A 27,274-nucleotide genomic window follows, 5' to 3' on the forward strand; every position below is an offset into this window, starting at 1 on the left:
CCATCCCATGAACCTCTCTACACACTGTTCTTGAGCTAATCTGAAGGCCACATGAAGTTTGGAGGTCTGTAGCGATTGACTCTGCAGAAAGTTGGCGACCTCTGAGCACTATGTGCCTCAGCATCCACTGACCCCGCTCCGTCATTTTATGTGGCCTACCACTTCGTGGCTGAATTGCTGTCGTTCCAAATCACTTCCTCTTTGTTATAACACCACTGACAGTTGACTGTGGAATATTTATGAGCCAGGAAATTTCACCACTGGACTTGTTGCACAGGTGGCATCCTATCACAGTACCACGCTGGAATTCACTGAGCTCTTGAGAGCAACCCATTCTTTCACAAATGTTTGTAGAAACAGTCTGCATGCCTAGGTGCTTGATTTTATACACCTGTAGGCATGGAAGTGATTGGAACACCTGATTTCAGTTATTCCGATGGGTGAGTGAATACTTTTGGCAATATAGTGTATGAATGGTGGCTCGCTTTGTTTGCTTTACCTCAAGCTAATATACTGTAGCAACACTATCTACATAGTTTCTGTTACTGCATAAACCATTGCTAGCCTAAATAACAAGCTTTCACAAAAGTAGCTAAAACTAAGGACCAACCTGACTAAGCGACTAAGCTATATGTAGCTAACGTTAGCTTTTAAGCTTCATTAGTATAGATATCCATGAGCTTTGCAAGCTATAGCTGAGTTAGCTGTGTAGCTCTAATCTCTACATACTCTCCCCTCCAAAAGTGTTGGAACAGTGAGGCTAATTCCTTTATTTTTGCTGTAGACTGAAAACATTTGGGTTTGACATCAAAAGATGAATATGAGACAAGAGACAAACATTTCAGCTTTTATTTCCAGGTATTTACATCTGGATCTGACACACAACTCAGAAGATAGCATTATTTGTAATGTAATACCACATTTTAGGTGAGCAGAAGTATTAAAACACAGAGACTTAAAAGAGATTAAAGTGAATCAGACTTCAAATTATTTACAGATCCTTTTCTTGCAGTACCTGCATCAAGCCTGTGACCTACTGACATCACCAAACCTTACTATTCTTCTTTTATGATGCTTTTTCAGGCTTTCACCACAGACTAATCAGTCCATACAACTTTCTGTCCAAGAATTTTCTGTCACCTGCTGCTGTTCTCCTTGGTCGACCCCTTCGACGTCTGTTACTGAATACAGCAGTGTTTTCTTTCTTCTTCAGGACATTGAAATGGTCGTGCTGGCCATGATCAATGTTTGTGCAATGGCTCTGACTGTAGAATGGCATCAATCCAATCCTGATGGATCTTTATCACATCCAGAGTTTATCCTCGGTTTGAGTCAAATTTCTGAGCAAAAACAAACTGCTGAGACTGTGAATCCACCACAGGAAGAAAAGAAGTGAACAGTACAACAGCCAGCAGAGGTTTAAAGCAGAGAAGACTGTTTTAGGATGAGCCCGGCCTGCAGAGATCTGTGTCTCTTGTCATCGACTCTGACTGATCAAACATCCACCGCCGTCTTTAAAACTCTTTTTTACTGCAGCTGCTTTGTTATGGCTGTTACTGATATTTAACCTCGTCTCCCAGCATGAAGAGGCTAATTATACTGCCTGTCAGAGGTGAGCCTGTTGCCAAATTTCTATCAAATCTTATAAAAGGCTATGCGCATTTCTGATTGTTGGCTTTTTCTCCACACAAAACAGGACAAAGCCTCGGCTGAACTGACAACAAGCATGAAAATGTTTTTTTTTTTTTTTTTTAATGAATGTGTATAAAAAAAGGATGACATTTTTGTTGAAGCAAGTACAGCATGCAGTGTTTATAAAGACCTGCAGGGGGCTGCAGAATAAGGCCTGATGGGAAAAAATAAACAGTTGATAAAATGGTCTGATGGTCTGAATTTCAGCTTCCATTCTCTTTGTTGTCATCTCTTTATCCTCAGTATTTTCAGCTGTATTAATGCATTACACCATGAGTGTTTGCAGTAGCAGTTTAAAGATTGCAAATCCATTTGTTCATGTTGTTGTTCATGTTCTGGCTTGAAGTTTAATGATGGGATACTTGTGCACAGAGCATCTACAACATTGTTGTAGGGTTGTGAAGGCTTCAGGAGTTTCCAGTGCAAGCTAAACAGTCCTCAAAGAACTTCATGACAAGATTGATGACTTTCGTGAAGTTTACTTCTGGGTATACTTTTCTTTCTCAACTCAAGAGAAAATAATAAAAACATTAAAAACAGCTCCATTAATTTTCAACACAAAAATCCCATAAGGCATGTCTAAACATGACTCAACATCACATTAGCGTGTTAGCATTAGCTTATCTGTTAGCTGAATGCCGCCTCAATTGGCATCAAATAAACTTTGAAGAAACCTAAAAACATCGCAAGTAAGTTGACATTGCATTGGTCATACTTACAGACACTGCTATAGCATACAGAAGTTAACAGAATCGAATCTCAACTGTGCAGACACGGACAACAGACTTGCTCAATAACGCTACTTTAGGTTTAGTCAGGAAGTGCCAGTAACAATACTTGAGAGCAGAAAATAATGCTCCTGACTACCGCAAGATGGTGTCATTATAAACATGGAAAAAAGCATCAAAGACCCTGTAAAGTGATAAAATCCCTGATAAAAACTATATTTACGTTTGTTGTATGACAGGCTACTGTATCGTGAAACACCAAGTTGAATTTCAGTCAAATACACCCACTCTGAATTAATAAAATTAAGCTTCAAAAACATAAAAATGAGGCAGTAATATCTGCTCCAGGATGGTGTGGGCGTGTCTGTTGAGTGAGCTGAAGCCACGCCCACTTTTAAAATATGCTTCTAATCAGACTGCAGCTGCCTGACTCTGTGCCAGAGTAGAGTCGAAGTCCTTTATCTGGCTCAAATCTCTGTTCTGATGCATTAAATGATCCTTAGACCACTGTGGCTGAGAGATTTGGCAAATCTACCTCAGAATAAACAAAAAAAAACAGCATTTATGTGGCTGTTAACTTTCAGTGGAGGCAGTGACATCAACTAACAACAGACTGTACTGAGATAAACTGCGCTGTGATTTTAAGTCATTGTAGTGATGGGGGCGGGGTCAATCCCCATTGTGGTTTGGTGACATCCCTCGCCCACATTTTTGCCCCACCCAAATTAAACCAAGCCAGGAAAGAGGTGAAAAACTTTTAACAGTCTAAATCCAAAATTCAGTCACATATAGATCTCAGTGTTTTCACATGTTTACAGCAACCTTTTTTCAACATACCTAGTGTGTTAAGACACATATTTTGGATTTCACTTTACAGGGTCTTTAACACTACTGTATGGGGCAGAACAAGGGTTGCAATACTGCATAGTTTCACATTGACGTTACAGACAAAGGGATGAAAACTGAAGGCAGCGCAGACACTTGCAGTTCCTTGAGTGTCCCCCTGAGGCTGGCTGCAGAAATTGTGTAAGTTGCATAAATGCTTGCCCGTTTTTAAATAAGTTTACAGCCTGGCAAATAAATGGTATACATAGCTCATTTCTTCATTGGCCCACATTGTACAGGGTTATTTTGTTCAACTCAAGGCCAGATTAGGCTCCATTAATTTAGCCATATTTTGGCATGATTGTGTCGCTGTAGCCCATCATCAGGCCTGAACATGAATGACAACCGCTCTTGTAGTGTGACATCATCAAAAACACATCATGGATGCCTCACAACCCCAATTTGACAAGACTAGCATGTCCAAACTTTTCTTGCATCTTCCGTTTAGTGACACCCTGACCTGATACAAACAACAGTGTCTGGATGCCAGCAAATTTCCCTTAGGGGACAATATAGATGAGGCTGAAGTTGAATTTGACCAATAGGACACCATTTGAACCTTGTCCTTACAGCTTCTCAAGAGGGCTTATTCACAGTCATGTGCTCATCAAATAGGACATCACACTGTTCAGACTCCTGTGGAATGCTTATTCCAGGGTGCAGGGTGTGAATGGAAGCTTCGGCTGGTTGTCAAACCTCGGATACGGCAAGAACAATGTGGATTCTGCTCTTGTCCACTAATTCTGTTTCATGGATAAGATTTCAAGGTGCCACCAAAAGGAGGAGAGTTTTTAGTTTGAGGACCTCAGACTTTCATCTCTGCTTTTTGCAGATGAAGTGGTTCTGTTGCCCATCTCATCTTGAGACGTTCAGCAGGCAACCGGGCGGTTTGTGGTTACAGTGAGGGTCAGCACCTTCAAGTCAGGGGCCATGGGTCTCTGCTGGGAAATGATGGACTGCTCCCAGCGTGTGGGGGGAGTGAGACTCTGCTTCAAGTATCTTGGGGTTTTGTGAACAAGTGACAAAACAAGTGAGGGGGTGCTTCCTACCCTGGATTGGAGTACACCTGAGCCCAAAGTCTAGTTTGTTTTGGTCAGTGGGAATGCAAACCAACTGGGCACCAGACCCTGGCCAACTTGGGGAAGCGGTTTTAGGCATGATTCAAGTGGATTCTGGCATGGTTCCGATTAGATGTAAATGTATGCACGACCCGATACGGGACAGAGATTTATGACGTCATCCTAAAGTTAAACTTCTTTCCCCAGAGCAGCAGCTTGTTCACAATTTTTATCCATAAATGGTGGAACTCATAAAAACCAAGCCAGCTATGATTCAACTATGACCACAGTTTGTAGTCAGTGAGTAAGATTGCAAAGGCATTTAACATCTCCTGTCACCTCAAAAACCACCGTATCCACATAGCACAAGCCCATTTAATCCTCAAAGCTGCAAGATGTAATCACAAAGAGGGATGTTGATGGCGAGTACGTGTGTAAGTGGGCCGGGGCATGAATAGATGTTGTGAAAGCGAGTCAGCAGGGGAGATGGAGGGGGGAGCAATCATACCGTGGTGTGGTTCAAAGTAATCGTGCATAATGTGAAAGCACCCTACTGACTGGCTGATTGGTGCATCATCAGAAGTATAACGGCTATTGTGCTGGTTCATTATGGTAAAGAAGGAAATGAGCTGGGTGGGAAGCTTTCAATCTACCCATGCACCGACCACCAGCCCGGCATCGGGGATAAGAGGAGTTCAGGCAATCAGAGGGAGCTGGGAGTAGAGCTGCTGCTCCTGTGCACTGGACGGAGACAGGTGACGGTTCAGGCATCTGATCAGGATGCCTCCTGATGGATTCCCGTTTGAGGTCTTCCAGGCACATCCAACTGGGGGAAGACCTCAAACTTGCTATATGTCACACCTGATCTGGGGATGCCTTGGGATCCCCTAGGAGGAGCTGGAAAATGTCTCTGGGAGGAGGGATGTCTGGGTTGACTTGGTTAGGCTCCTGCATGCCACCGTGACCTGGACCTGGATAAGAGGAGGAAGATGGATGGATTGATAGAAAACAGCAGGGTTAAAGCTTGTTAGCTTATTGAATAAGCTTGCATGAAGTTACATTATGATGTGTTTTAGGTCATTGTTATTGTTCAAATGCAACTTTAATAAAAGAAACTCTAAGTTTGGGTGAAAAAACTTGAATTAAAACTGTTTGGAGGTGAAACTCTGTTCTCTGAGACTTTTGCAAGAATTTATGAAAGACCAATTTTTCCAAGTACATCTTTAAAAGAAACACCCCAGTACTGCATGGCAACCTTAGGGTAGTACAATAAGTACAAATAAGGAGTCCTTATTTCATAATTAGTTATTTTAATTTTCATTTTTGCCTTTTATTTTGAAGCAGTTTTTTCCACACGTCATTGCTTGTTTTATGAAGCTACTTTTTTGCTTTGAAATATAAAACTGATTCTATTCCGTTTTTGTTCTTCCCTGCCTTTGTGAGTATTTCCTGTCACCAAGCGCGTGTTTGCACCGTGCACATTAAGGTCTCGTGCATGTCTTATAAGCTGTGAGTAGGAGCATCTGTTTCCTCCTGAATACATCAAGGTTTACGATGTCTGTCTGCGCGTGCGTGTGTGCTTGAGAGCGCGCGCACGTCGCGTTTGCGTTGCTGCTGATGAAAGCCCGACTCTCCCTCTCTCTCTCCCTCTCTCTCTCTCTCTCTCTCTCTCTCTCTCTCTCCTCCTCACATTCAGTTTTTAGTGTCGACCCCCTTCACGCAGCATCTCCGCTCTCCATCCTCCGTCTCCACCCTTCCTCTGCCGGTGATGGAGGCTGAAGCCCCGGGGACACGAGCCGAGATGCCCGGGCACCGCTGCTGGTAGGTAGGGCTCGCTCAGACTGCTGGGAGCTGTTTTTGTCTTTTGAGGGTTTCCTCCCTTTGGACTGTGTTTGTGTGCGTGGATGCAGCGTAAAGCCAGCTCTTTGTCTCCAGTGAGTGTGTGCGTGTAGGGAGGAGAGTAGTGTTTGGTAAGTGGGCAATTGTTGCTCGATTCCGTTTTTGATGTTTTTGAATGAATTCAGTGATTGACAGGCTTCACAAACCGTCAGGAAGGAGCGGTTCTATCGCCTTCTGTCGCGTAAAATCCCCTCTGAAAGCGAACTCGAACACGTCTGAGCTGCTTTATAATGACTTTATTTCACTATTTCACTTTTTTATCTCCTGGATTTGTTCCTGGAATGGTTTTTATCACTAGGGCGGGGGATTTTTCTTTGTCTCCATGTTTGTTTTTACGATTTTACGCACAATTTCTTCTCTGGTTTCTGCTCTGTGCGCCGAGAAATGCACCAGATGCCGATGGTTTCCTAAAATAAAGAATGTAGCTGACTAGGGCTGGGAAATACTGACCAAAAAATATGTTTACATATTCCTGAGATGAATCAAAGTACTTTTTCGCCAAGAAAGAATAAATGGTTGCCACACTACCTTTAGACACCCAATATTTCACAATTTAGTCATAAAAAGTGTAGAAAACACTTCTACGTGCTGTTAAAATTTAAGAAATAATAATTATTTATGATTAAATAACTGGTGTAAATAATTTTTCAACCAAAAAAGTGAGTGCACTGTTTAAATTGCACAAAATATTTGGTGGGATTGAGAAAAGTGGGTTGAACTAGTGAGGAGTGGGGGTTTTACCTTGATAGGGTGCAATAATGTTCTTTCAGTGATTGATTATTAAAGATAACTGTAAAAATAATCCAATATTAGGCATTTAACACTTTCACTTTAGATGTAAACATATCAAATAGGGCTTGATATAAATTATTTCTACTAATGGCACAGTACTTCTTGGTGAAATGTTGCGATAATTCCACATCTACATCCATTTCCCCCCTGTGATTTATTTGATCAGTGTAAACTCTAACTTGGTGGTGTGTAGCAGCACTGGTCTATGGTGCCAGCAAAGTTAACTGACAATGTACAAATACTTAAGATGCATTTTTTATATGATAGCAGTTATTCTTTCCTGAATCGGCCACTGAAGAAATGGGTTAAATTTAAAGTATACCCACTTCTGCAGGCGCCACTGCACCACTGCAAAAACGTACCGTGCTTAGGCACCGTGACTGAGTCTGCTTCTCAGCTGTGATTCATCCACACTTGAGCACAGTTGCATCCACATCTGCCGTGAGCTAGTGCTGGGCTTTTAATTGAGCTTCAGTTGCAATTACAATTTTTGCTCCCCACAACCATGAAAACAAGACAACTGTGACTGAATAACTACCGTGCTGTATGATGGTATGCTAAGTTTTGACAGAGTTAGATAAATGCATTCAGTGCAGATGTAGTGAAATCAATGAGTACTTGTTTAAATCACATTTATATCGGTTAAAATAACTGTGATTAGTAATTTTACCATATTGAGCAGCAGTACTGTACTCAAGCAGACATGAATCATGTCTGAGTAATGGGTACCTGCCAGTATTTAGTGTTGTGAAGGCAGTTTTAAGAATCATATCTGTGCAGCATGGGGCCGTGTCATTACCTGAGCTGCACTGTAGATGTAAAAGCACAAAGACAGTCTCAAAAGAATCAAAACATCCATAATAGCCTGCAGGACGGACTCCATTCTCCACACAGAGCATAAACAAATGTAGACACAAGTGCAAGCCATGGTTGCTTCTTCTTCTTTCTTCTTATTGGTGGATATGTAAACTAATTACATGCACACTGCTACCTGACTGTACAAACTCTAAGGTAAGGAACAGATTGAGCATTTTAAAGAAGTTTCACGTCTGAACTACATTTAAAAATGTGTATTGTATCAGCTTTAATTAATCTGTGATTGGCAAAAATCCAATATCCTGTATCCATATTAACAGAGCAGCTCTTATAAAAACCACTAATAATAATATGTTTACTGACCACAAGAAAATATATTGGTAATGTAATAAAGTATTTTCATGTTAGATACAAGTATGATTGCTCCTTTCTCTCCTCTCCCCTGCTGCTCTTCTTTCACATTCCTATCACTAAAGTTTAAAAATCAATCAACAATCAGTGTAAAGAATGACAATGAATAAAACTCCACAAGCTTAGTTGGTTGTGCAGCCAATGTTTGCAGCTGAAACAGGCAGATTTTTAAAAGTTTTGTCTGCAAATATCAGAATTTTTCATATCTGTGGATACCAATATAATGCAGATAATATCATGCATCCCTACCAGTAGATATAATTGCTATTGCAGTTGCGTTGCCATTCTGTGCAATTTTATAAACACATAAAAGGCTGCATTTATTCATAATGCCTGCAGAAAAGCCTTTAAGTTCACTATAGTGCTATTGTATTTTCACATGCCTTTTTTTTCATAAAAGAAAAAAAAACTTTTGTTTTTGGAAATGTTATTGTATTTTGAAAGTAGGACTGTAAAACACTTTAGGTTTTGCATATTTTTTAAAATCATATTTGCATGTTTTGACCTGAGAAATACTCCCTTCAAAACAATCATTATTCTGTGCTTTTTGCTGATAACAAAGCATGCAGACTCATGATACTATTTATGTTTTATACTGTCATTGCAATCACAAATCACAGCATTGTCCGGTGTAATTGCAATCGCCCAAGTCATGCAGCACTAGCTCTTGCTGTTAACAGTCATTTTACTGCACATCACGCCTGGCATCTATTGTCTTTCTTGAGTCAATATCAGAATAAATCCTATCAGTATAAACAGTGTTGTCTTAGCTGTGTTATATCTTGATCCTGATATGTTGCCCAGCCCTATCACTCACATAAAAACATTCACATACTCTCCTCTGTTCCTCTCTCCCTCCTCCCTCTGCCTCCAGTCAGACTGCTGAGCACCACCCTTTGCGCTGGGGACCACATCCTTAAATGACCCGCGGCTGAGGATTGGGTGTCTCCAGATCCAGCGCCCGGATCATGGCATGCTGCCCACCCCGGGCATCCAGCAGCACTGACCATGGGGCTCCGGTCCAGGACCGTCGCTAGCGGCTCTGAGGAGCAGAAGAAGAGCTCCGGCGCTGCTCCCGGGGATTTATTGGACCACGGCACCGGGGGAGCAGACAAGGATGGCGCCCTGCTGCTGGTGTCTTCAGGTCGGGATGACTACAAGCGGGGCTCTCAGGGTATCGGCATCGGGCTGCTGGCCAAGACCCCCCTGAACTACACCCGGCCGGCCAAGAGGAATAACATCCGGAAGAGGAGGATCCAGAACCTGCTGTATGATGCGCTGGAGAGGCCAAGAGGATGGGCGCTGCTCTATCACGCCTTTGTGTGAGTAATCAGAGCGTTTCTACAACTTGTTCTGGCTCATTATTCAAATGTAAGAGCGTGCTGGGAGTCGATGTGATGCTCAGTCTATTAATGAAGGCTTGTTCTGCACTGATGTGGGACTCAGAGAGGCTGTGACCTCACATTGATGTGGGAAATGAAAAGTTTCCTCTTGTTTTGTTTGGTCTGAAGTGTCTCATCAGTGTTTCCATGGAAATTAAGGGAAGTTTTCTTCTGATTTTAGGTTTCAGATTTTTCGTTGGTGCTGACAAATGGAAGGAATGATTGATTAGTCCAAATGCAAGCTCTATTAAGTTTAGAAATAGCACTGCAAAGTGCTTAAATCTGACTGAGAATGCTCTCAGCTTAATGAATTTGTGCTTGTTTTTGCAGATTGCTATGTTGTAGTAGTGTTTCAGCCTGATTGGAGGTTTTAGCTGTTTGTTTTATGCCTACATATGAAAAATGCTTTTGTTTCTTCCAAATTAAAGCTCCACAGAGTTTGGAAATAGCTTTAAGAAGTATTTAAAGCCAATCTGAGATTGATAATCCATGAGAGAACTGAAACTGAGCTTGATAAATCAATGCTTATATTTGCTGATGACTGTAAAATGGTGCTGTTTTAGTTTGATTTAAAGATTTGGGTGTGTTTTTGTTGCTTTATTGTTATTTATTGCTAATTATTCCTATTTAAATCCATTTCAAGATTGCAAATGGTGTCAAGAAACACTAGAAATCAAATAAAGAATGCTATTCCTTAATAAAACTGTAGAAGATCATTATAAATTCATGCTTTTTGCAGATTACTGTAATGCTGGGCTGTTTCAGCTATTCTCTGTTCACTTATGGAAAAAATGTTGACTTTTCATAAAGAAAGGTCCATAAAATTTCTCAGCTGCATCAATAAATTCTTAAAATCAGACCCAGAATGATATTTCTCCATAAAATATGAACCAAACTTGCCAAATTTGAACCTGTTTGTGCAGATCTCTGAAATTCACTGCTTCTCTTGTTGGATTTCAGATTTCATTTGTGGATTTTTTGTTCTGGATTGCATGGCTGAGTTGTTATTTTGAGTTTCAAACCACTTTAACCCAGCAAAGTTATGTAAGAGGTGCTTGGACAGATGGGTGATGAAATGTGGAGCATGATGAGTGCGTTTTGAAGTAGAAACCAAACTCTAAGCTCAGAGGAGAAGTTGTTTCTGGTGTTTGCTATTGGCTTGAACATGATTGTAGTGGCCTGGTTTCTTCTCAATAAGGTGGATGTGAGTGTTTGGTCAGCCTCTGCTTCACTGCAGAATGAGTTGTGATTTGTAAGACTAGTGAATGCAAAGAGTTTTTCTAGATCCAGTAATTCACAGATGTTTTTGTATGCAACTTGTACATGTGCACTAAACTCACCAAGATGTGCTTCAAATGCCTGTGAACTTACTCCGTATGTTTGCCATCATGGATTTTGGGAACTTTTGAGTCATTTTGTCCATGTTTTGCATTTGAAATCTTCCCTACTTACTAAAGCCTGACAGATATGACATAATATGACAGACGGACGGTTGGAGTGAAAGCATTTTCAAGTCTACACTTTATTTTTAAGCACAACTCACCAAGAAACACTGCAAGATGTACATCGTCTGAACCTTAATCGTAGCTTTTCCAGAGTGGAGGCCTTGAGAGGGAAAAGCAAGGATTAGAGCAGCTTCAGCTGTTTGTGCCCAGCATTTTATTCTCCATATCTTTAAAATAATGCATGTTTACATCACCGTTATGGAAAAACTGAAATGCTAGAAGCCTGAAAGACTGGAAGTCTTTTGACACTTTGCACAAAGATACTGTTTCCCAAAGTTTTTAACCAGTGATCCACTTTTTCTGCGGTAGAAGCCATCTCAATCCAACAACTTTGTTTTCTGTTTTATACGCCTGGATGAAGCCACTCCCCCCCGCCTCACAGATGCCTGACCTTTTTGGCCTTTAGTGACTGTCTGGTCTGGAACTACTGTATGCATTTGTTTTTATTAGCCAATAGGAATGGGCGGTAATACAGTAATACCTTACACCGGGGTGTAAAAAAATTGCCACCATATTGCTTCAGTTACTATCATTAAGTGAATGCCATGTAATGAGTGCAGGTTTTAAAGTAAACGCCTTGAAAATATGTGTCCTTCTCCACCAGCAGCATCACTGCCAGTGTGTGAAGATGCTTTAAAGGGGACATAGTGTGCAAAAATCACTTTTTCAGGCTTTTCAAACAAAAATATGTGCCTCTGGCTTGTCCACAATCCCCCACAACATCTTTTGTTATTGTTTTGATTTAGAGCCCCCTGGTGGCAGAATATATTACTGTGTACAGCATATGTAAAGCAGAGTTTTATTTACATTCAGGACTGTATTAGTCTTTTAGGTAACTTATTTGGTTGTCTTTTCTTAGTTTATCAGATGATTTTGGGTTAGGGTATTGAGGAGAGCTGGTCTATTTTTCCTGTAAGTCTCTACTGAGGACATAGAAAACCCTCATACATGTCACCTTTTTTTCTGACTTTCTCACCTGTAGGAGAGTTTTTTCCTGTCCTCCGCGTCTCATTTATTCAGAGCCGATGATCATCCTGACTCATCCTCTGCTTGTCGTGTGCCTCGTTTCAATTAACGCCACACGTGTCTCCCACAACACAACATATGAAAGTCCAATATGGCCGCACCATATGTGCCGCTGGTGTCAGAGCAGCGCCTAGCGTGTGGAAACGCAGCCTTTTTACAGTCTCAGTTTATCTGCTGTGGGAACTCCTCTGACCTTAGACCATGACCGAGAGCAGGTTAAACCTGTGATGTCACCGATGAAGAGGTCTGCAGCGGGGTAACACAAGGTCGAGGTAAACCGAGGGGATCTATCGACTAGAGCTGCATGATCAGAGTGTGTCTGTGTGTGTAAACAGATATTTCCTGAACATTTATTGGCGGTTTGTATTTCATAAATACATTTCTGACATCACCAAACCTCTGAATTATTAATAACAGCTCTGTCCACTCATCAGAGCAGATCTTCGTCTTATAACCAGGTTATAGCTTGGTTTCTTAATTAATTAATGCTTATTTACACATTCCAGTTCATGCTGATGAAAATAAGAAGCTTTTGAGCAACATTAGAAGTTGTTTATGTTAAAGAAATCTCTTCAAAGCCTGGAAATGGTGAGATCTAGCATGGAGCTGCAGTCAAAGCTAGTCTGAGTATTCATAAGAAGCCTTTCATGCAGCTTTATTTACATAAATTCATGTTTTTTTTTTTTTTTGTTTTTTTTTGCTTTTCAGGATAATATTTCTCTATAACAGAGTATAAAGCAAATATTCCCAGTTGTTATATCCTTTGTATATCCAGATACTACATTTTTATTTGATATATTCATATGTGTATAATGGAGCAACATATTCCTAGTTTTTCTTATTTAACAGGTGTTTGAATTTGCCTGCAACTGATGTTGAGAAATTACTCATTTACTGTAGCTGGCCTTGCACTTTTCGGCACCAAACAAAACGGTTCAAGATTTTTTTAAAGATTGGAACTAGGGGTGTCCCGATCAGCATTTTTTACCTCTGATCCAATTTTTTAATATTGAGAATCCACTGATTCAGAGTCCTCATATTCAAATTCCCCTAGATTGGAGTTTTTTATGGTTTTTGTTTACAAAAGTAAACAGAATAACTACTAGATTGTTGGAAAACATTTAAAATCTAATTTCTACTCAGAATGGTGTAATTGCTCTGTTTTACTTTAATAACGAGAAACACACTCAGAGAGTGCAGACCTCCACCATCAGCCCTATCCCCCAGTAGTGAAGAATCCTTTAAAAACATTCCTGGATCCAGATGGTGATCCGGATCACTCCCAAAATGGAATTCGCTGATTACTCCCTCCCTGGTGGGGTGGAGACACAGTGAAGAAAAGCATTGGCTTCGCTATGTGTGGACTGTCATGGCGGAAGCACCCATGGTCTCACCGGACGACTGGAAGTCATGGCAAAGGGTGAATATTCCTCTATTCCTCCCAGCATTGTGAGTATTCTTGCTACATTCGCTGTCTTTCTCTCTGTTACGCTCCGACTCACCTCCTCGACCGGGCGTACATCTTTGAAACTCTATTAACTCCAAAACTTTGAATGAAAACACACCAAAAACATACTGCTGGGATAGAAGTTACTCATGTCCGCCATCTCCTGGAATCCTTTAAAAACATTCCTGGATCCAGACGGTGATCCGGATCAGTCCCACGATCTAATCAGTTCTTCCTGATGCCATTTCTGATATTTCCTGAAAATTTCATCAAAATCCATCCATAACTTTGAGTTATGTTGCTAACAAACGAACAAACAACAAACAAACAAACTAAGAAAAAAATGAACAAACAAACAAACAAACCCACCGATCACATAACCTCTTTGGGGGAGGTAATTAGTCAGACATAAAGTGACATATTCACTGAGTGCAGTGTTCTGATTTAATATGACAAGAATGACAAATTAACGTTTGGATCTGAGCAGCTGAAAAACATAAATTCAAAAAACTAATTCAAAAAATCTCAGTTCCACTAAAAGTGGTGTAAACAAAGGATAATTGACAAAGTAACAAATAAATTTGATAAATGCTGTTTTCGCTCTCCAGCTGGAAGTATTTCCTCACCGCTAACCCTGACCCTTTAGCCACTTGGTTGTTAATGTTGCTACTGCCATTTTGTTGTCTTACTCACACGTTTACGCCCCGGTGGAAATCGTGTTTAAAATTCAAATTTACAACCTAAACAACCTTTACACTCAAACTGCTTATCTCCGATCTTTCAAAAAATGCTTATATTGGCTCTGATCTGATACACGTGTTTGGGATTGGGATTGGGATTGGGACACCCCTACCCCATCAGATTATCAGACTCTGGTTGGAAAGAGAAGGGACAACTTAAATGCCTTGTAGTGTGTATCCTGCTTTTTAGACAAATTAAGAGAATAAATTACTACTTAAAGGTGTTTTCATGCTTATATACTCCAGGCCCAAATAGAAATTAATTGAGCCTTTTTTCCAAACTGGAAGCTTTTGGATTCAAACCAAATTTTGCAGTACGACAGGGAATCATGGGGGCGGAGTTAAGCTGTGGAAGCGACAGTTAAAAAGAGGAATACTTTAGGAGAATGTGGAAAATTCTGAGGAAAGATTGTGCATGCTAGGGCTGGGCAATGAATCAAAAATGAGATTAAACTGCAATATGATCAGCTGCAATTTTCAAATCGCAAAAGGTGCAATATTTCTTTGACCTGAAATTTGTGTCAAAATAACAGTTTTAAACTTTTTTTGCAGCAGAGATGTTATGCATGACATGTGCAATCATTCAGGTGCCATTTTTTTAGAACAGTCTACAACAAATCCTACCTTCTTCAATTTTGTACTTTTTTCATATTGAATATGAGAACGACAAAAACCATTTAATGCAACAATTCATATCCAATTTGAAATATGAGTCAAAATCATCAGAATAAGATAATTTTAAAGAATTAGTTAAGCCCTTGTTTAGGAATATTGGAAAGTTAAGGAATAATCATATATCAATTCGCAATATTGGGGACAAAATCGCAATTAGATTATTTTCCAAAATCGTTCAGCCCTAGTGCACGCTGGTTAAGAAATAGCAGCATATGTTAGCTGTGTGAAGAAGAGGGCAGCAGAGGAGAATTAGGGGGCTGTGGGGGACCATTACCATGGGGGGCTGTGTGGTGTGTGTCAGTAATGTTGTTTAAAACACATGCATGGATTTCATGTATAAGCAGAGCCTGAATGAGTCTGGAGGTTTAAGATTTCTCTTTATGCTTTCTTTGATGTGAACTGCTGAGGAAGGAGAGCCACAAAAGCAGCAGATTAGACTAAATTACTTCCTTAGTAAGTTTTTTTTTCATAGCAATACTTAAAAGAGTTATTAAACAAGCAATTTACATTTCAAATAAGCTTCATTGTTGATGAAGAAAAGAGAATTATATTCTGTTCTTTCTGTTGTTCCATTGAGTATTGTGTAGTTCATTGTGGCTTGTGTTTTTGCATGCTGCTGCATTCAGATCTGTTGAACTCAGAGCATGCAGTGAAATCATCCAATCAGAGATCAGGACAGGTCACATCTGCTGCAGCTTCAAACCAGCGCTCAGCTCGGCCACAGCTCTCTGGGTGTGAAGAGTGCTGCTCAAGGGCACTTCAGTGGTTTGTGTTGACAGCAGGGGAAGCGTTACTCACGCTCTTCACCCACAGATTATGATGCATAGGCAGCGCTTCCACATGACACATGTATGGGAAGGAGAGGCAAGTAGGACGGGGATTAGAGAGTAGAAACAGATGGATGTACGGAGATAGAGAAAGAAGAAAAACAGCGATACGTTGAAGAGGTGGAGAGATGACAGGCCGTCAAAAAGCCAGGGAAAAACACGTAAACCTCAGGTGTGAACGCTCAAAATAAAACAGCGAGATGTTGACTATAGTTTGTGATATTTTAGGCGTGAAAAACATTGGAGCTTGTTTAGAAACTTGGGTCGGCTTTAGATCAGACCCAGCTCCTTGGGTGAAATATTCCCTCTGACAGACAGGCAGCTTAACTGATACCTGTAGCAACTGAATGTAAGCTGGCGGTCCTTTCTTCCTCTGGGGGGTTTAAAATGTCAGCTGAGTGACTTTGGATCACTTCATTTCCTCTGAGAGGTTCAGAGACGCCGGCAGTCCCAGAGGAGATTTTAGAGGGTCCCCGACAGGATGATGTTTATAGTTTAATTTCAATAACAGCAACAGGATGGAGGGAAGGACGCACAGGAAACAAGCTAGTCGGGGATCTGAGAACCAAAAGCCAGATTGAGTTTAGAAGGACAAACATTCATAGATTACTGATTTACTGGCTGATACATCATGTATTTGTTAGTAGGGATGCCCTGACGAGGGTTTTTTGATCCCATTTTACCTATGAGTGAGATTAGCTGATCATTTGTGTTTGGTCATAGCTTCTGGTTTAATGGTTGGTCAGGCTACTTAGCCTTGTAGTGCACTGAGGCTCCTACAGGTGGCAGCATACTGTGATTAAAGGAGCACAAAAGGCATCCTTATTCAGTCAACAACGTGCTTTTTTAAAATTTCTTCAACAAAGGTGCACAAAAATCAACAAAAATCCCACAGTAAACTCAAGTGACTGTGAGGAATCATTACTTACATTCGTTTACATTAATCCGTTAACACAGTAAAATACTAAAACCTTTATTAAGCCTACTCTAAAGGCTAAACCGCTCAAATAGTCGAAGAATAAAAAGCTACAAGTGATCTTATGCATCAGTTTATAAATCTTGTCCTGCTTTTCTATTGTGCAGCTAGCTCTGTTTTTACCCTTTAGCCTTTTTAAAGGTTTGTTTTCTGACTTTCCATGTGTTCAGATCTATTTCTAACAGCACTGCATTTGTTTTCAGGTAAGCCGTGTTTATGAAGCTTGCTGTTGTACCTTTTGTATAAGTTTAAGGTGAATTTCATTGTCTATGTCAAAGTGTCCATAATGTCTGTGTCGAGTGTCGTTTAAGGACTCACCTCCTGTAGAGTGGAGCAGTCGTGACGTATTTTTGTAGGCAAACCTGGAAGTTAGCATCGCATAGGTTCCCTCGGCGCTGAGCCTATGGGATTTTTCAATGGGTTTTTGGATTATTGCTGAAAGATCTGTGTCCGATAAAAGTTTATGAAACGCACATGTTTTGTTCATAAAGATAAATTCATAAATTAATAATATAAGCATCATATCTGGTTCGTTAATCTGACAAAAGTAAAAAAGCTAATGTCATGCTATATTGAACTACAACACAGTCCTGACAAACGCTGTAGTCCTAGTTAGCTGTCCTTTAGCAAACACCAATATTAAGACGTGAAAGATAGGCAATGCAAATTTGCTGCCCGTCCCAAAGGTCAGGCATTTAACTGAAAACTCAAAAAATCAAAAATCCCAGAGACTTTCAGAAGAGGGAACTGGAAGTGCTTAAACACTAACTCACCTCGGTGTTTTAGGACTCATTCCTGCACCACTCAAGCAGCAGTTGAGTCAGTATTAGGCACTATTGAAGCATCTGCTTTAAGGTTAAAATTGTGTATTTTAAGAGTGTATTGTCCTAATTTCCATATACAGCGGTAGCTCTGTTTCTAGGTCTCTTTCAGGGTTTTTTTTTTGCATTGGTTCTTTTCTAACACAAGTGAACATCTCATTTTTTAGAACATTTTTTTGCATCCATCTTTCAGTTAAACTTACTTTCTGTATTTGTTTCACTGTCTTACATGAAATAAGTCTGTTTTCAATCATCCCTTTCACAGTACCCTTAAAATCTGTTTTTAGGTACATGCATCTGTTTTCAGGACTTTTCCTCACTTTAGGCAGTGGGTTTTAAGGCACCATTGGAGTATCTATGTAAATGTCATCATTGCTGACTTTGAAATTGTTTTTTTTTTTTGTCTTTTTTTCTTAGTATTTGGAGAAGTCTGGTTTAAGGTGCCTTTAAACCTTGTTAACACATTTCTAGATCTGTTTTTAAGAACAATAGTAGGTCTATTTTGGTTAAACTTCTGTTATTGGTGTCTGTTGTCTAAACCAGTGGTGCTCAACGTGGGGTACAAGACGCTGAGAGGTGTCACCAGACGCCTTAAAAAAAAACGAACATTTTTTAAAATAGTTTCCATATGAAGCATATGATGAATTTTTTGCACAATTTGGAGGCATTTATGCCTCTTTTTACCTCTACTACTGCCATTTCTACCTTACCACTTTACATCAATGTTGCTAAATTTGAAAATATTTTTGCAACTTTAAACCCATTTTTGTCGATATCAAACCCTTTCCAATACGTTTTTCTGCCTGTACTTGCCGCTGCCATACCATTGTTGCCTCAGTTGACCCGTTATTGCCTCTATAAACTCCTTTTTATCGCTTTCATACTTTCATTGCTGTTTTAACCACATTTCACTATTTCACTGTTTTATTTCACTATGCCCATTTTTACAAGTTTAACCCATTTCTGCCACTCTCTGCCTATTTTTCTGTCTCAGTTATCACATTTTTGCCAGTTTATACATTTTTTTCCCATTTTTGATTCCCATTTTACCAAATTTTCCACCCACTTAGGCAACTTTTAATGATTTCAGCTACTTTTAAATCCTCTTTTAACCCTTTTTATACCCTTTTTTGCCACTCTAGCCCATTTTTTCAACTGTTGCTATTTTTTGCCACTTCTAACCCATTTCTACTATTTTTGAAACCCCGTTTCACCACCTTTTCGGGATGTTTTTTTTTTTTTTTGCCATTTTTACCCATTTTATTTCCTTTTTTTAAGAAAAGGGAATAACATTTCTAAGAAGGCTACTCACTGAGGCAAAGATGAATAAAAGAAATATATGTGTTGTTTGCTAAGACTGGCTATTATTCAAGCTAGATATAAAACATGGATGTCACAGCTTGACTTTACAGTTGACCATGATTTTGCTGAGCTCCCTGGTCCCTCAGTTTGGCTGGGTCCCAGAAACCTGCCCCCTTTATCCCCCCCATGGGCGGCCTTGTCTGCACAAAACTATTCTTGAATGTTCTTGGCTGTGTTCAACCACCTGGCACTTTTATTTTGGAGGTTGCGGGCTGAAAAGATTTTGAACCCCTGGTCTAAGCTAATGCTACCGTCAGCTGTGTCTCCTAAACATCTGTTTTCAGGTAGCCGATGTGCCTGTTTGAGCACGTTTTCCTCCTCTCTAACATAAAATCAAGTCTGCTAAAGATACCATTCATCATCTGTTTTGATGTTACAGTTGCAAACTATCTGATGGCCTATTTTCTCTCTGTCTTTATTGTTAGGCCTGTTAAGGTACCGTTAAGCACCTTTTTGAGGCTGGTTATCTTTGTTGCAGCGTGCAGTTTGGTTAGTTTTAAAGCAGCATTTAAAATCTGTTTTTTAACACCTTGAATATGTGGTTCAAGCTAGCCTTTGCTTTTATTTGGGGTTTGTTTTCTTTATCTTCAGCATGTACATATAAGGTCTGTTTTTAGGTGCAGACAACTTTTAAAATCTAATAACTTTCTGATTCAAACTTATAATAAGTGTTAAACTTTCAGCTCTTATCTTATCTAGAAGTTTTTATCTGTATTAACCAATCAGACTTCATGTCCTCTTGACCCTGAGTTAATCATCATAGATTGAACAATCAGACTTTTGGACCCATTTGATCCTCATTTTTAGTTTGCACTGAGGTTAGAGAATAAAGATGCAATTATTCAGTGAGGTTTTCTTCCCTGGTGTGCGCCCCCTGGAGGCAGCACTGTGAGGGAATTTCAGGTTGCGGGGGTATCAGATTGGAGCTACTGTTACAGGACTCAGGCACTGTGCTACCAAATTTGGGTTACCATAACAACGCTGTGGAGAGAGTGAAATCAGATCTGCAGTGGAGGCAGGGAGTCAGGTAGAGCGAGCATGTGTGGAAGCAGAGAGAGAGAGGGAGATAGAGATGTGGAGGATGAGCGAGGGGAAACGGAGAGGTTCGGCATCAGCACTTTGGTGGCAGATCAGTGCTGAACCTTGGCCCCGTCCTGGCATCCAGACAGGCCTGACAGGAGGCCTCTTTCCCAGAATGCATGGCTGTGTAATTCCCATATCTCTCTCTCTCTCTATCCACTCCAAGTAATGCTCTCTCGCCCCGTACCTCTCCTGCATGTTGATGTTGTTCTCTTTACCGGAAAACAACTGCACAAGCCGCGCTGTGGGAGCAAATCAGGGCTGTCAGATGGAGCCTTGTACCGTCAGGGTCGGTGATTTTCATGCTTTCAGATCCATGTGAAGGATTTCACGCTCCTGTGCAGGTGGACGTCATGTTCCAGACCCTCAGACCGATGAGATTAATGCCACAAATGCATCAATATCCTCTAACAAGAGAGGCCGCACCATTTACAAGGGCACTCTCCAAAGTGAAATTTAGTGATAAGATTTGATCAGAAGTGTTTGTCTTCTAGTGGCTCTTTGTGCTTTATATCTAAGGCTGCTTTATTACAGGGCTAACCATTATATCCTTTCACACTGTGAAAGCCACAACTAAAGTCTTAATGCTTTCACGTTGTCCATCTGTCTGAATGTTTGTCTGTATGTGGGCTACTCCTGTGACTGTGATATCTAGAGAATGCTTTAGGGGGTTTCTACAAATCTGATTCAAGAATATGAAACTGTTTAGGCCTTGAAGGTTAAAGAATTGTCCTTATTTCTGACTTTTGGCCCTTTTTTAATTTAATTTTTACTTTGTAGCTCCAATTGATGAATTTTTATCCTGATTATCACTCAACAACTTTGGCCCATTCGCCCCACGCTATAACGCTATATAACGTTAAATGCTGTGTAAAATCACATTTGTGGCAGAGCTGCAGAGGTGGTTGGACACATGACATCATTTATCACTGACACAACTGTGTCTTTGCAGACAAATTTAAACTCTTAAATTGACAGGAAACAAAGCCAAGACTTTTTGAGAGAGTATTAAGTCATAGATTTAGGTAAAAAAAAAAAAAAAAAAATCTTTCTTGTTTAAAAAGTCAAAAATTTACAAAGAACCAAAACTTTGAATTTTGGGGATTTTAAAGTTGAAATAACCTTTTGCATGGCAGAAAATCACGACATATGAAGCTGTTAGCCTTGCACAAGCACTGCAGTTGATGGCCTAATCAAATTATACTCTTAACTAGAGCTGGGCAATTAATCCAAAAATAATCAAAACCGACATTTAGAGCCTCTAATCAACATAAACCTGCTGTGTCAATTATTTCAATTCTTTCCTTTTGTAATTCTTTCTACTAAAGTACCACCCCCTTAAAAACAAACTACCGGCTCTGCAGTCACATGATAGGAAGCCAGGTGTGCAGGGCGCATAGCCTGCTGGAAACCTGGGAAAAGTACTAGTCATGTGACACCATCCCATCCGGTCTGCTAAAAATCAAGCAGTTTATTTTATTAGCAAGAAATTCAAGTTGTTTATTGTCTACTTTTCTTGGAAAATTTGGCTTTTAATGAAAAATAAAAACATTTACATTTTAGCTGATGTGTTTTTTTCATTTCAAAGGTTTCAGTGAATAACAGTAAATTGTTTCTCTGTGTGTTTCTTTCAATTATTTGTTTTAAAATTATACACAATTTTACAGAACAGAGTCAGAGGTTGGGGTTGGAATCATCGTTCGTTAATCATTATCGAGGTAAAAAGTTCAATTAATCATGATTTTGATTTTTGCCATGATAGCCCAGCCCTACTCTTAACAGGGACAAAGGAGTAAGGAAACACTTGTGGTTTCAGCCAAACTTTAAGAGACGTTGCCATAAACTGGAGCTATTAAAAAGAAAAAACACACCGACATCATCTCAGTATAACTGCAGCAAAGTTAAATCTAGATTTTCACTTTTAAAAGTTGTACATTTTTACTTTATGAACCAGAAAATTTCAACTTTTCAAACTCAAAGTCTGAGTTTGGTTTCTTGTAAATCTAAGATTTGATGCACAGATCCTGTTCCTCCTATCAGCAACACCTTGCTCTGGTTTTCATTTATATATGGCCTGAACGGCCTGGATATTCTGGTTGTTTGTACTTAAAAGCTCTGCGATCAAATGCGGCAAAAATATGACTCGTTAACTCCAAAGATAAACACATATTGGGATCTTAAAGGTTCTCCTACAGTGGAGGACTATGAGGGGATTTCAGCACCATGGACAGAGACACAACCAAGCAGTATAAAGGGCTGAGCTACATTTGTGTCTTCACAAATTGTTTGATTAAAATCACTGCTAGGGCTGATATAATGGGTCCATATTACAATATGAAGTACTGACATCAATATTTGAATAATTTTTAAACCAATATTCCAATTATCTTTAAGCTCTGCATCCTTAAATGGGAGGCTTTGCCATTTTTCTTTCCTCATAAAATCATTTATATATAGAAAAACCGGAATAAAGTTCAATATCTTTTATGGATGTCCAAGGTAGATGTACATTGATATATTTTTGCCTATTTTCCTGTAATTTCAAGTAATTTTTGGTTATTTTCTGTAGATCTTATCATCAGGGACAATGCTGCTTATTCCCATAATAAGAATAAGGCAGGAAAATAAGTCAAGATCTATAAAACAAACAAAATTTAGTCAATACAGCTGAAAATCAAGGTCTAAAAAAATGCATGGATTTGTGTCAGCTCCTTTAGTTTTAAATAGACATTATGGGACATCTAATACTTTCCCTACACTTATGATGTGAACAAAGAAAAAGTAAACTTTCAACAATAAAATGTAGCTTAAAATGTTGAAAAATGGAGAATCTGCAATTGAATTTACCTTCTATTCTTCATATTTTCCACCATTTTCTGATCAGATCTGCATAAAAATCTTTGTGATTGGTGTCAAACTGAAACAAAAGGAATCTGATGAGTTTCCTCTTCAATCTCCATCTGCTTTGAATTTGCTGAACCTACAGAAAGCTCCTTCTGCCTCTGCCTTCATGGGAAAACGGCATGATTACCTCAGACCTCAGCAAGTCGGCGTCTGAATCGGAGCTGTGTGAGATTAATACTGCACATTAATGTCACATCTGTCTCTCTAGATGCAGCCATAAGTGTTTCTCCTCACCATCAGAACAGGACATTATGTATTCAGCGGTTATGTGATCACATTGTAGAAACGTCCATGTAGGCCCAGAGGCATGTTTCTTCTGCTGACGCGTCCTTATTGTGTCCTTGGTTTGAATTACTTCGCCCATATAGAAGAATATATTTGGTCACGCAGTTAATAAATCAACAAACCAGCGTGAAACTTCTTAGTGAGGCTGGCTACGGCAGCAGGCTTAGGCTTTCATACAAAGAAAAAGTTTTATTCTGATAGAAGTCAGCACTCAGGGTGAAAGTGACCTGATCAAACAGCAGCTGGATGAAACAGACACGGAGGAGTTGGATGCTGTGAGCAGCTCATTAAAGGCTGTGAGCACTCATTAACAATTAGTCACTCTGAAAAGCATTCAGATGCAGATTTCACAGCGCAGGAGTCTTTTGGTCACGGTGCATGATGGCGAGGAAAACACTGTGGATCATCTGAGAGAGGAGACTTAATTGATCTTTAAAGGACAGCTAAAAAAGACTCATTGAAGCTTTTAAAGCTCTGATCTCTGCTCTGGAACAGTTCAGTGATTCTACATGACAGATTAAAAGGTGATCTAAGTGAATCTTAAGATCTCTGCAGCCTTGAGATGAGTCTATCTGTCGAGGCCATTTGACAGTTTCATGTCTCAGCTTGTTCAGTAGCTGACTCTTTGATCCTAAATGCCAAAAATGTGCAGAGAAAGCTTTGTTCCTGCATCACACACTTTTTTGACGACTCATCGTTTCCACCAAAACAACAAAAACACTCTCTGAGTTTATTTAGTTTGATTGAAATGAGCCCCTCAGACCTTAGCGGCTTTTTTTCATGCACAGCTGAATGATCTCAATGAATGGAAAGGTTTCATCGAACCTACATTCATTCAGTCACAGCTGCAGAGCTTCACATGTCAGACACTGACAGCGCCAAAATAACGCCACAAAAATATAATATAGTATGAGGAGGAGACACTGATGATCAAGGCTACAAACTATCCATCCATCCACTTTCTATACCGCTTATCCCATTTGTGGTCTGGGGGGGGGGGGGGTCATTGGGCGAGAGAGTACACCTGGACTGGTCACCAGTCAATCGCAGGGTTGACATATAGAGACAGACAACCAACTCTTACACTCACAGCTACTGCCAATTCAGAGTCACCAGTTAACCTAATGAGTGTGTTTTTGGTGGTGGGAGGAAGCCAGAGTACCCGGAGAGAACCCAAGCATGCACGGGGAGAACATGCAAACTCCGCACAGAAAGGCGAACCAAACCGAATCAGGGACCTTCTTGCTGTGAGGCAAGAAAGCGTTGATCAGTGAGGTCGAATGTTCTGTATTATTTGTCACTGCTCTTTATTCGCCACTTTTCGCCAGTTTTCTGATGACTTAAAGCAATTGTCAGCCCCACCTTTTTGGCAATTTTTCCACTTTTTCAACAATTTCTTCACCATACTTTGCTCATTTTTCAATTTCTTCCATTTTCACCTTAATATCCACTCTTTATTTGCCTGTGCTAGCAGTTTTATCACCATTTCTTAAGTTTTTCACCTTTTTTCTCACTTATTTCTCACTATTTTAACATTTTTTCCCCAACACTTTTTATGTATTTTCACAATTTTGAAAGTTTGTTGAACTTGCAGTTCCTAACATTTGTTCATACCATGGCTTAGATATGATGTCTGATATTACTAGCCAAAATGATTAGTCCAGGAAACTCATCCACATAATCAATATCACTAAAAAAGGCTCATTTGATCTTAAAAAGGGGGGTTGCATTTTGAAAGAGGCTATACTTACTAAAGCATCTAAATAAAACCTGAATGTTTGTTGCTTTATTAAGCATGGTTGTCTCTCAGGTTGAAAATAAAGTACATCTGAAATTTACAATGGACCGCTGACTTTGCCGACTTTCATGGTGCCCCATGTAGCTGGGCTCTTTAAAGCGCTCCCCTTTGTCCCTCCTTATAGGCTGCCTAGATTGTTAAAACCGCTTAAACTTGAGAGTATTCACTCATTTTGTGTCCTTTTTTAGATCCAGTGTGATGGTAAAACAGAAGCAAATGATAAAAACGGTGACATTGTCCAAGTAATTCAAGACCTAAATATGTACAGCCAACAGAATTTCAATCCAAAGAAAATACTTTGATTAGTGTGAATGTTTTTATTTTCCACTGGATGTTTCTTTCCCTTTGAGGAGCACATATGTATGAAATCAGCCGTATGAATGATCTCCTTTGAAAGTTATATATTATACCCAAATTAAGATAATCTGGTTCAAGATTACATTTTTTTTGTTGTAGATTATCTCTCTTATTCTGATTAAACAGAAGAAATAAAAACGGCGACATGATTTAAAATGTCACAGTGGAACCTTAACTAAAAGGATGCCAAATTTTAGATACATTTCTGTTTGAAATATATCCAAATAAGTAAAAATGATAGTCTCTAATGCCTGCTCTGTGGATGAGTCTCACCATGACTGTGTGTTTATGTTAACCCATTCTGGATTCAGCTCAGGCTTCCTAATGGACTCTGTGGTTGTGGTCATTTAACGTAATGACATTAATGTTCAACAAATGATGCTCCAGTGGGAGAATAAGTCAGCGCAGATGGAGAAATGTAACACTGAGACTCAATTAACCTTCAGCTGAGTGTTTAAAACTGCACAAACAAACCGAACTACAGACAAAATATGTAGATTGGCTTTGGATTTCATCTCCAGTTTTTACAGCACATGCAAGTCACAGGGCTGAACTAGATGCAGAGGAGTGTGTCAATGTGTTGTGCGTGTCCTGATTGCTACATACAGAGCTCTCCGTGCAGAGATTTTGGTCCTGGCATGTGCTACGGTGTTGATTCTTAAAGAAATATAAACTCAGACTTGCTGATTAAATGCAAACGTCTGTAAGCTCAGGTTGGATCAGATGTACGTCTCCTTCCTGTTTCTCCTGCTCTGGTGTCGGGGAGCAGAGGCTGCAGTCTCTGACAGTCTGAAGTTACATATTCATTTAGAGGAGCGTATCCCACTGAGGCTGGCTCTGAGCCGAGAAGCTGCTGTCTGCTGCCAGCTCCTGCATGTGACCATTTAAAAACCAATCACAGCTTCTGTTTATGTAAATCTGCTGCTTTTTCCTGATTTTAACACCAGAGTGGATGTCTATAAGTAACACTGCCTCCCTCCTACGCGTGGACCTGCATATATTCATTGAGAAATCGATTATGAATCGTTGTATTTCACTGCTGGATCGATGGAGGTGATTAGGCAGGTTTTATTGTCTTTCTCTGCTCTGCTGGGACTCTTCTTTAAAGCCTCCGATCGTCCGGCCCTGATGAGTGGACACAATATGACCAGCTGTCAAAAAGCACTTACCTCTGCAGAGAGATCTCCCTTATGATGGCGCACAGCTGCTCATAAGTGACGTTTAAGCCCTGAGGTGTTATGCAGGGTGTTAAAGGGGAATTATGGAGTTTTTATACCTCGCCACAGATTTTATAAGAGATCCTTTGGGGCAAATATGCTCCAAAGTTGTTGTTTTGCCACTACCAGGCTTAGTTTGTTCCTCTTAGTGTCTGATAACAGCAGAGAAAGGTACTAAAATGTTGTCAGTGTTCACTTTAGACAGTGTGCAGGAGTTTGCTTGCAGGTTTTAATGGATTTATTCCTCCTACGCACTCCTTTCTTATAGATGTGCCAAGTGTTTTTCTAGTTTGATTTTAATTAGCATCCTGTACACAACACACTTTCCTACCTACACAGTACTTAAAGGGGCACGATGCCATTTTTGTTACTTTATGAAATGTTAAAGAGACATTAAGTGAATATATAATGAAAACTCTATACATCAACCCAAAAAAACTTGAAATAAGGCAACCATGTCCTTTTCTGCAGTCTGTCTTACTCTGAAAACAAGTAGTGGATGTTAAACTGGTGTTAATACTGCCACTGGTATTATTTTTTCCATGAAATGGACTTTTGACCCACTGTCATCAGTGGTTTAAACATGTGCTG

At 39.9% G+C, this 27,274-nt stretch overlaps 1 protein-coding gene across 1 annotated transcript in view; it reads left to right on the plus strand.

The window, feature by feature from the left end:
- The first annotated feature begins 9,289 nt into the window (after positions 1-9,289).
- kcnq3 (potassium voltage-gated channel, KQT-like subfamily, member 3) overlaps positions 9,290-27,274 on the plus strand; it is a 140,904-nt gene continuing 122,919 nt past the window's right edge. The window contains exon 1 of the mRNA XM_041803828.1: positions 9,290-9,603. Within this exon, the coding sequence (XP_041659762.1) occupies positions 9,290-9,603 (314 nt within the window). The remainder of the gene's footprint in view (positions 9,604-27,274) is intronic.

Source organism: Cheilinus undulatus, linkage group 13, assembly GCF_018320785.1.
Source record: "Cheilinus undulatus linkage group 13, ASM1832078v1, whole genome shotgun sequence".
In the NCBI taxonomy this organism is placed as follows: Eukaryota; Metazoa; Chordata; class Actinopteri; order Labriformes; family Labridae; genus Cheilinus; species Cheilinus undulatus.